The following is a 13,156-nucleotide window of genomic DNA, read 5'->3' as shown; positions in this document are numbered from 1 at the left end:
TGTCAAATTGGCTTCAAAGCCTGTTGCTCTTCCTGTATCCAGTTCTCTTTATACATCCATGAAGAGGACCCATTCCCTATAAAGTGCTCATTCTAAGGTAACAAAAGGTGATTATACACTAATTAAAACATACTTATGAATATTTCATTCTATTACTGCCAAGTCCGTTCCACTAGATGCCACTAAATTCTACACAGTGCACCTTTAAGAAGATTTTTTGGGGACTGAAAAAAACAAATTAAACAAGAAGACACACAGACATACATCACATCTGGGCAATGACAAAACACATGCACAACAGTTTCTGGATGTCTGTAACAGACACTACAATTCACATCAATGTCTCTTAATTTTTTTTTAACATAGGTTTTAGCTGGATAAAATTTATGTCTCTGCACCGGAACACACACCATCAGACACACAGATGGAGCACTCGCTGCTGCTGCCGCCGCTGCTCTGCTGACGTGCTCAGTATTGTTGAGCTACAGTATTTGACGAGTTAGGAATGGGAAGTTCTGCACAACGCAGGTCGAAACACGTCTGTGAGCGCAGAATCCGTTCTAACTGGACAAGATTTCACAAACCTTTCGATATCTAAGGAATTAACAAAGAATACCTGTCTCTATCTGAACTCTGTGATTTAGGCACAGATGAGAATTATTCTCTTTCTTACGGGTAAGTTATTAACTTCGTAACGTATTTGTTCATTATTCTTTACCCAACCGCTGTAGGTGTATTAGAGGAATCCTTAAATACATAATAAATACTACTGTAATGAGTTGTAAGAGTGTGATATGTATAGGTACTGTGCAAACATTGGGTAAAGTAGTAGAGGCTTAAAACAACAACAAGTTAATAGCACTGGTGCGAACATTAAATACATTTTAAATAGATTTTTAAAGACACTTTGGTCTCCTCATTTGTCCGCAGCAGTTCAAGTTCAATAGCATTTTTTCAATGTGATAGAAGACACACAAGATAAAAATATGATGAAACGGAAGAATTAAAATGTACAGTGCAGTCAGACATATGCATAAATAACCCCGAACCTAATTTCTCTAAAGGTTTTTGCCTCAATTTCAAAGAACCAAGATTTGAAACAGACCTGCAGTTTTCTGGGAGTTTTCTGGGAGTTCCAGATGGCGCATAAGAATAAAATGCTGCTTCTCCATATTTAATTTTGACTAAATATATCTGTAATATGATCTCAGAGGTTTGGATGGGTCATAATGTATTAGCAGCAGATCAGAAATGAAACCATTCATGCTTTATAAACCAACAGTACTATTTTAAAATCAATTGTGTGATACACAAGATGATCTGAGGTCTGTGATCCAGTGAGGACTCTGAATCAGCTACAGTTGTCTGGTCGACTTTTTAGAGACCTGTGAAGACATTATTACATCATTACAGTAGTTTAATATATTCTTCATGTGGCTATTAAAATCTATGTCTGAGTCCATGACTACACCAATATTCCTGGCTTGGTTTGTGGTCTTTAATGTTAGTGATTGAAGCTGAGTACTGTGTTCTAATCATTTCAATCATGGCTCCAAAAACATTTTTTTATGTTTCTTTGTTTTGTTATTTCTGTTTTATCTTTGTTTAACTGGAGAAAAAATTTTCACATCCAATCGCATTTCTGTACACTTACATATTTACCAATTGACACAAACTAGTTCTGATCCTTCAACTAGAATTCTTACTAATACATTTTACCAGACTGTCTAGTAATATGTTATGGTCGACTGGCTCGAATGCAGCACTGAAATCTAATAATACCAAGGCTGAAATTTTTCCACTGTTCTGTTTTAAGTAGATATTCAAGACCTTAACATAACAGTGCTGTAATGACACTGCTGTGAAATCATGACCGGAAAACACCAAAACAGTTATTTAGGGACAAGAAGGTGTTTAGCAGTTGAGAAAAAGCCTTTTCAGTGAGATACATCAGCCCTCAGCCTACACTCAGCATCATAATTACTATCTGTATGAAAATGACGTTGATTTTTATATTGTTGAAGAAAATTCACTCAAGTCCTTGTTCAAAGTTTGCTGTAGTGGAAGTGGTTTAATAGCATTCCGGAAATGCGGTGAGCTTACTGACACAGAGCTGGTCTGATACAGTAGACTGACCCAGAGCAGAAGAAATGGAAAGACTTTATACAGTAAGGATCAAAGCAGTGACCAACAGATGGTGAACAAAAGATAGGAGGGGAGGGCATTTACATACAAGATCAAGGCAAATCCAGGGGCAAGACAGGAGGGGTCAAATCAGCAGGGGTCAGGAGGTGGAAAGGACACAATTGACATATGTTTGATCAAAGAGTTGTCTCAGACTACACTTGATTATCGAGTCTCCAAACCAAATGTGTATTCTCCTTTAATTATCAAGTCTGCTCCCAAAAGGGTATTCTTCTTCAATATACATTGTTTTCAAGGCTAATTACCTAAAGGCAACATGTACAATACCATAGAATTGCAAGGAGGCCAAATAGGAACTGTGGCCTCAACTACATCAACAACATGGACTGAAAGAATGTCTGACCAGTCCAAACTGTGTCTACACAGGAAGCTTTACAGACACATTTTTACATCTGACGGAACAGATACTGTGATACTTCCTCAACATTGTCAGTGTGGTGAAATGCCAAACACAAAGCCAACACAGTGAAAGTGTCTAATAGTTTGTCAGTGATAACAAATATAACAAATATAACACAAGAAATACAAAAAAAGAAGTAAAATCTGGTGCACTTATCTGGTGCTCAATTCCATAGATGTACAGTGGGAGAGAGGGTCCCTGCAGCTGCTTCACCTGCAGCTGGGTGTAAAAACTAGAATGGAGACGTTTGCTTTAATTTTATCTCATTAAGACAGTTTTATCTCATCTGCTGCTGTTAAACATATTTAAGATGCATTTATTGTAAATGTTTAGTTTGTACCAACCAGCTTCAGAAGGACAGTAAATGAATCAAAATTTGTAAAAAATAAGAGAGGAAAATGGAACTCCTCCAGATCAGTGATGCACCACCAATGTAATGTACAACAGAATATTTAAAAATGTGACAGTAAAGACAGTGATCACAGGATTTCATACACATTGGTAGACAGTGATTGTTTAAGGCTGCAATAGAAAGTCATAGTTAGTGGATCAGCTCCACACTGTACATCTCAATAACATCTGCATATTCCTTCTAAGTTATAAATGTTGCCTCTATCAGATGATATGGCTGCGCTGACTGTTGTTTGTCTTTGTACATTACAGTGATGATCTCATCTGCTACTGAGGCAGTGAAGAACCTGACCAGCACTGAGGGAGGATCCATCACTCTACGTGACCCTCTGATGGAGTTTGGATTTCTTTCACATGGAACAAAGACTGTTGCCATGGTGAATGAGAAGAAAATGCAGATATTCGAGGAAAATTACAAGAATAGACTTCAGTGGGATAAAAACACTGGACTCTTTACAATCACAGGACTGCAGAGGAATGACTCAGGGATTTATATTGTTGACTCTAAAAAAGGACATATTTTCACTACATTCTACAAACTCACAGTGTATGGTAAGTTGCATCTTTTCTGCCAGTATACTGACCAGTGTTTTGCATAGCATTGTTTGAATATGATGCTCCATTTGTGACCTCAGCAGTCTGTATGTTACTTTGTGTTTCCATCACATAGCTTTCTGTACTTAAACCACAGGGGGAAAACTTTACCTGACAAACAATATGACCCCACAGATGTCTGTTGTCTGTCCAGATTGATAAAACGTTTGCTTCAGGCAAAATCAGTGTTTGAATTCAATATTGCCACAGACTCTACTGGTAACTGCCACAGTCTGAATGACAGATTCAATTTACAGCAAGTGAAGAAAAAGAGCAGCGCAGTCTGTGGAGATATTGGATTTAATTTTTGTTTAATTCAGCTTGTCAAATCAAAACAAAACCAAACAAAACTACTAAACTCATGAATGTTCCTTCCAGGTCCATTAGTTAAGACAGAATGAGTTGATGTCGGTTTTAAAAATAGAGACAAGATGTCTGTGTAAACTTTTATAAAATAGATGTCTCGTGTCATTCACAATGGCCATTCCTGATGTTCTCAGAACTCATGTTTTCCATCATAAGGCTGTGTGGGGTCCTTTTATTGCTGTGTCAGCATATCCTGCTTCAGTCCTTTTTCACTGAGTGACCCACATTAGACTTGGGTCCGATCCTCATCTTGAGGTGGGTCATCTGAGCAGGTTGCTTGACATGGGATTAGGGAGCATGGAGTGCCACCTCAATAATTGTTATTTTACAGTGTCAGGATCATTACCTTGGCTAATTCATAATTTAATTTCCTGGTTCTGTCTTGAAATGAAGAATAAATAATAGCATTTTGAAACGGAATAAGCAAAACTTATCTTAAAAAGTCTTTATATTTTTATTTTTTGGCCTCCATTAATTTATGTGTTTGTCTTTTATATTCCAGCTCACAGTTCATCTGTTTCCTGCTTTAACACTGTTTCCATTTTTTCCATTTTGTGATCACTTTAAACCCACAGAGAGGAAACAGGAACTCCTGATGCTGATCTGTGTGTTTTTATATTTAGTTTATTCATACATCATTTAAATGCAAATTTGATAAATCTATTTGCAATAACTTTTTTAAATGATCATTTTATTAATTGATTATAATGAAACACTATAAAAAGTTATGCCTTTTTCTTGACTAGAGGTCTGATTTTGTTGTTTATGATAATTCATTGTGTTAATTTCTAGTATAGGGATACATTACACAACACAAGCATTTTTTTTTTTTACATAATCAGTCAATTAAGGTCATTTAAAAACACATACCGTTGTTCTGACGGTCTTTTCAGAATCCTCAAAGACTCTTGTAATTATCTGGATGAAAAACTATTCTGTCCGCTACACAATAATAAATATTTTTAATCTGTTTCCCAAAGTGCGACTTTGGTTCTGATGCAGGTAGCTGGGCGGGCTGCCATTTTTGTTTTGATTCTGAAAAAGGTGCAACTTGGGATTTTTTATTCTCATTCAGCAGACAGAACATCTAGTTTCATCCAGTTGGTTAGAAGAGTCTGAGGATTCTGAAAATACCTTCAGAACAACAGTTGATGTTTTTAAATGACCTTCTGGGTTTTTAAAACAGCACCTGGTAATTATCTTTTAGAGAGGCTGATGGTTACATTTGTGAACCGAATGTATGCTAATACATGAGGCACAAACTAGGGCTGTATTAGTTTTAGCATAACTCCCACACTACATTAAAACTGTGTTTGAACCTGCACAGAGCTGGTATATAAGAGGTGAAACTGGAACTATAACTAGAAATATGATAGAACTCATAATGTACACCTCCCAGGCAGGTGTAATCATCAACTGTTGTCATGGCAGTGGCAGATGGTAGCCACTAATGATAGTAGAGCCAGAGGATTTTTTGGACACATTGACTGTTGCTCATGAGATTATTTACATTATGATGACACTGACATGAGCACTCAAACCTGGTAATGTTGTGATATTATGCTGTGAGCAGTTGGAATTGCTGTTGGCAGCACTTGGTTGATTGTAACAGAAACTTGTAACTGTTTTCCAGAGACCTTTGTTGATGTTGTTTATGACCATATTGTGTGATACAGCCATCCTCACCCTCACTTAAAACAACAAAAGTACAACAGGAGCTGAATAATGTTGAATTATTAATGAGATACACAAACAGGCATTGTTTCATGTGTTAGCTAGTTAATATATGATTAGCATACATTACTTTCTCATTAAATAGTATATTGTAGGTATCTTCATTTCCATCACTGGTCAGTCTCTTTCTCTTCCATTTTACCCAAATGCTGAACTAGATGAAACGTTCTGTACAGTGTTTTGATTACAGTCGGCTCAGGTTGTGTCTGAAATCACTCTCTATTAACTGTCTAGTGCACTTTATTTACTGTCTGCCATTTTATTGAAGTGTCTGAATTCTGAATGTGTAAATGTATAAACAATATTGTGCCCTCAAAAATTCACACAATGGAATGAAAAATAGTGACCATGTTATGTACACACTACTTTCTGCTAACAATCCCACAATGCGATGTGCCACATTTTATAGGTGTGAAAACACCTGTTAGTGGTGATCAGAAATTATGATTATTAGGAAGTGTCCAATTTCTCAATTTACTGCTCACTATTGAGTGAATGGAGTCACTATCATGTAAGGAGTAATGAGTGAAATAGGGAGTGATTTTGGACACATAGTTAATGACATCATAGTTCAGTTAAAACTAAGTAGAGATGATGCAACTGAACAAAGAGGTGAGTTTAGTGTGGAACTAACTAAAAGTTAGTGCTGACTTTACAGTCAAACTTTTGCTCATAGTAGTTTAAGAGGCATAGTTTAACCCTTCCGCTGCCAGACTCAGAGATGCCCTTCTTTACACCACTGTTGTACTGAGGCATAACTTCATACTTTCTAGCTTCCAGTTGCCACAATTATGAAATAACAACAGTAATTGTTGTGGGTAAAACAGGATGTTACTCAATATTTCTGCCAAACTGGCATGTGGGCAGTCCAGTGATATTTACTGATGATAGTTGACTTATTCTCAGTTGTTAGAATGTGTTTACTTCAAACTATTGGATGAAATTGCTGGTCTATGGCAGTGGTTCTCTGTGGCTGCATGTTATGCATATCAACTTTTATATTTTGGGCATTTTTCCAGGTTTGCTCAGAAAAAGCGCAAGTGGCTTATTTAGACATTAAACTTTACTTATCACTGTTAATAGAATGTCTGTGGAATGAACGGTAATTAGATTAGAAGTAGATTAGGGTTTTAAAGTCACTCATATTGTCTAATTTTTATTCTCGATTAATTTCTTCTCCAGAGTCTGTATCAACTCCTGCAGTGAAGAGACTGAGTGTGAGTGCTGAGAGCTGCATCTTGTTGTGTTCTGTGGAGAAAGCTGAAGAGACAACACTGTTGTGGTACAAAGACGAAGAGATACTGAACCAGAGCAGCTCTGCTGTCTCTCTGCTTCTCACTGTACACAAGCAGGATTTCAGCTCCTCTTATAGCTGTGAGGCTGCCAACCCTGCTGAAAAGAAGACTCTTCCTGTCAACATCACGACATCCTGCAATGAACAAAACGACACAGACAACAGTGACGACACAAACACAAGATATTGTAAGACTAATTTTAACACAAATACTCAAATTTCTATAAATTTCCCCAAACTCTTACATTTTAAGAAATATATATTTAAGGGTTTTGTCATTGGTACATATTGTTTTGTGTTCTATTGATGTTGAGTGTTTTTTGTTTTTTGTTTTTTTGACAGATTTTGGAATTATAATCTCCATCGTGTTTGCTGTATTTGTTGTACTTATTGCCATTATTGCCAAGAAGAAGTGTCTTAACAAAACCAAGACAACAATCAGACAAACACAAGGCAGGTATTTGTTATTTATTTGTTTTTCACCCATTGTTTTATAACATATCTTCATCCCTATTAAATGTTATGTGTCTGTCTTTCAGTTTTTTATACTATATGATAATACCTCTCTCAGTTTTATTGGACTGGATCATACCGGCCACATATGCCTTAAAGGTGTGCAGCTCAGTAGCATTTAAACATGTTGGGCTGGTCTACTGAAAGGAAAAATCATTTGTCTGTATTTCCGTCACCTTGGTTCTCATACGTGTAATCTACTTTGAAGGGATCGTTTCAGACAGGACAAATACGTTTGTAACTGTTCTATTCAGGGCAGAAATCGTTTTGTAGACAGTTATGATCGCCTGATTTGGTCTGAATACGGTCTAAACGCACTGGAAGCGTCTGACGCGCGCGTTTTGAAGTGCACCTGTTGTTTGAAACGTACTAAAAGCGTTATGAGGCGCGTCAAAATGTCTTAACGCCCCAACTCCGACCTTGTTTCGATTTTGGAGCGTCAAATGAGGACCCAGCGAACAAAACTGTTTTCTCTGCAGCCGCATAAGGCAGACACAGCGCAAACCAGCAGAGCACCGGCGAGCGAGAGAGCGAGAGAGAGAGAGAGAGAAAGAGCGGCGGTGGTCGAGTAATGAGGGCGAGCGGTAGTGAGAACAAAACCTCTGCATGAAAGAAATACAACGTTATATTCTGATTATTTCACGGCAGTTATGTTTTAAAGCATAAATAAATAACCAAACAGTCAACAGATGATTTACTGTGGACACTTAGGTTCAGTTTCATTTTCCTCCTCTGTATTTCTCCTCGTCATTCATTCATTACATCCAACGGTTACTTATACTCATATATTTGAATGGAGAGTGTGAGTGAACCCACATCTTTTTGAACATTTACTGCATCCACATCCATTGATACAGGTTTGAAAGTGGTCAGACTTATAGTTTAGACGTCAGAGGCCTCTGCCCTGAACTTTCAGGGCTTATAAAATCCAAACCATTCAAGTTATTACACCTTTTTTTCAGCACAGTATCATAAGTCATCTATTAAAGTTTGAAGCCAATACCATTAACACCTTCGGAGGAGATGGCGTTTGTTCGGGAGCCAAAATTGGGGCAAAGTCTTATTTTGAAAGGCTGATTGCTGACTTCCCTTTTGGATTTAGATCAGAGGTGTCAGCATATGATTTGTAGGTCTTGATGAGACGAATAATTGAGTTTTGGTTTGATCTCTCTACGGCCAATTTAGTTACATAGGTGGCGCTAGAGAGCACATTTTGGCACTTTGGGGGTTAATTTTTACATTTTATCAAATCTTTCACCAGACCTGATGTGCGTGCCAAATTTGGTGAGTTTTTGAGCATGTTTAGGGGGTCAAATTAAGGGTTTAAGTGGTGTAATAATAAAGAAAGAAAGAAAGAAACAAACAAACAAACACATGAAAAACAATAGCGTCATCGCCCTTAGGTGAGGACTACTGCCTTTTGGGCTCGGTCCCTAATTAGACAAGGGAATTCTGTACAGGTATGCAAGTCAGAGGAAACAGTTGGTTCTCCCTACTGAACTGAAACAAATGCTGCATAAGAATTTGCATGACGACATGAGACATGTTGGTGCTGACAAAGTAATTCATCTGACAAGAGAGAGGTTCTTTTGGCCTTTCATGCAAAAGGAAATAGAGGATTACGTGATCAGAAGGTGTGCTTGTATTAAGCAGAAACAGCCTTGTGTCCCACACAAAGCACCCATGGGTTCCATAACATCTAGCACCCCATTTGAGTTTGTCTCAGTGGACTACCTCCACCTTGAGCCCAGCAAAGGAGGCTATGAATATATACTTGTTCTGGTTGACCATTTGACCCGCTTTGCCCAAGCGTGCCCCACCAAGAATAAATCAGGGATGACGGCAGCGGAGAATATTCCAGGATTACATCCCTAGGTTTGGTTACCCTGAAAAATTACACCACGATCAGGGGCGGGAATTTGAGAATGCACTGTTTCAGAGACTCCAACAACTGGCTGGCATATCTGAACAGAACACTGCTCCAGGTGCTTCAAACGCTACATGAAGAAAAAAAGTCTGATTGGAAAGACCATCTCCCTCACATTGTGCATGCATACAACTGCACAACCCATGAAGCTAGGGGATACTCACCATTCTTTCTCTTATATGGAAGAGCCCCACGCCTACCAATCGACTTACTCTTTGACCTCAAACCTGAGCAGGGGACCCCAGACAGACAGATGTTTGCACAAAAATGGGCAAGTAGGATGCAGGAGGCATACAAAATTGCCTCAGAAAATAGTCAAAAATCATCAGCAAAGGGAAAAAACAGTATGACAGGGGAGTAAAAGTTGTTTGCATTTGACACTGAAGTTATGAGATTTAATTGTGTTTCATCATCTTTGTGTATTTGACATTGAAGTTATGAAATTTAATTGTTTGTTTCATCATTTTCATGCATTTGACCGTGCATCTATACAACAGTATTCCATTTATATAAGTATTATTAGGGCTAAAATGCTGGTACTTGAAACAACTTATTTTCAGTCAGCATAACAGTAAACCTGTATGATCAGAGTGGAAACCAGTTGAATGTGAAATGATATTTTCATGATGTGACTGAAATATGATTGTAATGATAGTAATAACTGAAGATACAGAGGGCAGTATCAGTTAAGGGGGGATATATGTTTATTTTGGATACATAATACATTGTTGGCTGATGAGGATGATATTGAAGTTGAACATCCTTGAAAGATTGTGGTTTTGATGAGACAGAATAAAATGGCACTTGAGGTGGTCACACTCCGATAAACTTGTGTCTGTTCCTTACTACTCCGCAGCCATCCAGGACTGTGTAGCACCATAGCTACTGGCCCAGGTACCTCTAGGCTTGAGGCCGGTAACATCAGCTCATCACACATATCCATAAATGGCCGTATTCTCTGTTGCTAAGGTTGTTGCTACATGTTGTACAAATTGTCCAATCTTATATTTTAGATCGGATTTCAAATCCCCGGAAAAGACCATCACCAACAATTAATTGATCCCACTAACAAGTATTGTGAGTGTATCCAAAGCCTGATTTACCATATTTGTCCTAATATGAGACATCCCCGCTTTTCCAACACCTTTTTTTGGAAAAAGACTTTTTTAGCATACAACACACTTACACTCATCTGGATGGATACGTTTCCCAGAGTAAATCCAAGAAGAAGAAAGTCCTCAGTCTGAAAACCTTTTCTCTCATAAAAGTGAATTAATACCATCAAAGCTGAAAGCAAATCACATATTTGTAGCTTGTCTATCAGTCACATACTCACACTCTCTCCTGTCAGGCTGTTGAAAGAGTTGTAATGATTTTTTTTTAAAAACAGATAGGCCTACCTCTTTTCAGACTGTCTGTTTGAGCTCCTCATCATGTGTGGCTGCAGTAATTCTTGGCTGTTTGAGAGATGATCCCGTAAAGATGTTGGAAGACTTTGGACTTGCTTTCACTTGTCATGAATTTATTTCCCCCGTGGCAGAAAAACATGTTACACAAGCCTTCAGAAACTCCTGCAGATTAAACAGAGCTAATAAAATACTTGTAGGGCTGACTGACTCTAACAGATTCACTGCAAACAGACTTGAAGACACAGCAGCCTAGCCAGTATTCCTCCTGTTTAAGTCATGTTTGCTGGAAATTATATATAATATTTTATACATATATATATATATATATATATATATATATATATATATATATATATATATATATATATATATATATATATATATATATATATATATATTAGAGGTTGCTTTTGTTTTTTTTTAATTCTGCCATTTATATTTGCAAACCAAAGATGTACCTTTATTAGACATGAAGGCTTTGGGATGAGTGTCACTGTAGTCAATTTCTAGCTGGCCTCTGTTGTTGAATCAAGTTCTTTTTTCAGCTTCATCTTCAGGTGCTTCATCAGTTCAAAATCTGCCAAGGATGGGAGACAACATCTCAGCAGAAGAGAAGCTGCAAACTGTTAGGTCAGCGTTTATCTACAGAGTGTCTTATCCTGTTGTGGACAAGCTGCTGGATGAACTTCTGGGACACGGGGTTATAACTGATGCTGAGAGGGAGGCAGCCATGGCCAAACCCGGGCGAGTCAAAGCACGAGACGTGATTGACATGGTGCAAAAAAAAGGAAGCGATGCCAGCGAAAAACTGATTACCCTCTTCTCCGAGGATGATACATTCCTTTGCAGAGAGCTCGGCTTAATCTGATGCAAAAAATATTTAGAGTGATGATCATATGAAGCCATGATATCATCATTTCAATCTGAAAAGCAATGAAGTGAAACACTATAAATAATGATTATACTCGAGCAAATGTCATGAATCAGATGTCGAGGAAGTGAACCATATAGGATATACAACACAGCAGAGCCCTGCAGCCTGAATTACACATTACATTTAATCATTTTTTCAAACTGTGTCAACAGACTTTAATGTAAGTGATACCACAAAGAGCGAGCAGAGACACTGGCATACACTTCTTGCTCTAAAACATTCCTTATCAAGTGTCTTAAAGTTGTTTATTTTATCTCAAAATCACAATTATATCTCTGTTGATTTAATTGCAAAGAAAGAAGAAAACTTGATAATAGGAAAGTTATATCGTTATGTGTGTGTGCTGGGGAACAGTGAAGGCTGTTTGTAGCTGTTGAACATGATTAATTATTGCAGTGCATTTTGTACACTTAAGAGGACATAAATCAATGTATGAACAGCTTTCACGTGCTTGCTAATTATTTTCACACATTACAGAGCAGTTGAGATTTAGTGCATGGTGAGTAACTGCCATCTCCTCAAAATGATGCTGGAGTTACAGATGATGTCCTGTTTAGTAAATACAATGTGGAGTCACATTAGCCTGATGCAAAGCAGCCCACACTTCATATCATTCCTTTTTGTCAGAAATTTGTATACTTTGTTTATACTTTTCTTGAGATTTTAATAGAATATTTTATGGATTTAATCATATATTCTGTGTGCTTTTGGACTTTATATATACTTGGCTCACATTTCTATGTTAATTTGAGTAATAAAACATATTTTATTCTAATATTATCTCTCTACACAATTGTCTGAATATAATTGAATATAATTCTGGTTGAGAATATAAAATACCTTTATTTTATTTTTTGTTTTGGGGCCAAAACTTAAATTTAGGAGTTATCACTCTTAAAAATGTCAGAATCAGGTTTAAAACTCACATAACATCACACAAAACCACAAGTAATTTGTGTGTCATTGTATAATGTAAACCAGAAACAATACTGAGGACTAGAACTTTATATAGTTGTAATCGGTGGTTTCTAGCATTGTGTTATAAGGAAGAGGCTCAGACCAGGGTGTCTTTGGAGGCGACCGTTTATTCCGGCAACTGACGACAGAAGTACATAAAAGAAATCGTCCGGTCAATTGTGATGCTAGCTCAGGCTCCTACACAAATTAAATAACAGAAATGTGTTAGCATACTGCACAAGAAGTCCAAGCTAATAAACAAACTTACACCTGTAATTCACAGGAAGTGCACAACGTCGCTTACCTCCCCCATGAAGTACAACAACCAAAGGGGAGAGGTAAAGGTGGGGGACATCATTTATAAGGGGGGGGGGCACCAACGAAAGTGAACGTAGGGGTACAGTGAGTCTTA

General features: G+C 37.5%; 1 protein-coding gene across 3 annotated transcripts; it reads left to right on the top strand.

Annotated features, from left to right (window-relative positions):
• The first annotated feature begins 80 nt into the window (after positions 1–80).
• On the top strand, positions 81–12,226 carry LOC121909054 (CD48 antigen-like). Of its 3 annotated transcripts, none has more exons than XM_042429435.1 (5): positions 81–97; positions 3,269–3,568; positions 6,893–7,192; positions 7,347–7,457; positions 11,399–12,226. In XM_042429435.1, exons 2-5 carry the CDS (start codon positions 3,271–3,273, stop codon positions 11,719–11,721), a joined length of 1,032 nt encoding a protein of 343 aa, XP_042285369.1. In that variant the 5' UTR covers positions 81–97; positions 3,269–3,270; the 3' UTR covers positions 11,722–12,226. The 3 variants fall into 3 exon arrangements, with proteins under 3 accessions (XP_042285369.1, XP_042285359.1, XP_042285378.1); XM_042429425.1 differs by lacking the exon at positions 81–97 and adding an exon at positions 420–675; XM_042429444.1 differs by lacking the exon at positions 81–97 and adding an exon at positions 420–675 and having other exon boundaries at positions 7,347–7,461.
• Positions 12,227–13,156: the final 930 nt, after the last annotated feature.

This window comes from Thunnus maccoyii, chromosome 2 (assembly GCF_910596095.1).
Source record: "Thunnus maccoyii chromosome 2, fThuMac1.1, whole genome shotgun sequence".
NCBI lineage: Eukaryota > Metazoa > Chordata > Actinopteri > Scombriformes > Scombridae > Thunnus > Thunnus maccoyii.
The sequence above is the reverse complement of the archived record's forward strand: the minus strand, read 5'-3'. Positions and strand labels throughout refer to the sequence as shown.

What these genes read in the sequence shown, in the direction of transcription:
- LOC121909054 (XM_042429425.1), top strand. Translation starts at nt 651, where the DNA reads ATGAGAATTATTCTCTTTCTTACGG. An exon ending in AATTATTCTCTTTCTTACGG is followed by an intron (nt 676 to 3,268) that starts GTAAGTTATTAA and finishes TGTACATTACAG; the next exon opens with TGATGATCTCATCTGCTACT. An exon ending in CGACACAAACACAAGATATT is followed by an intron (nt 7,193 to 7,346) that starts GTAAGACTAATT and finishes TTTTTTTGACAG; the next exon opens with ATTTTGGAATTATAATCTCC.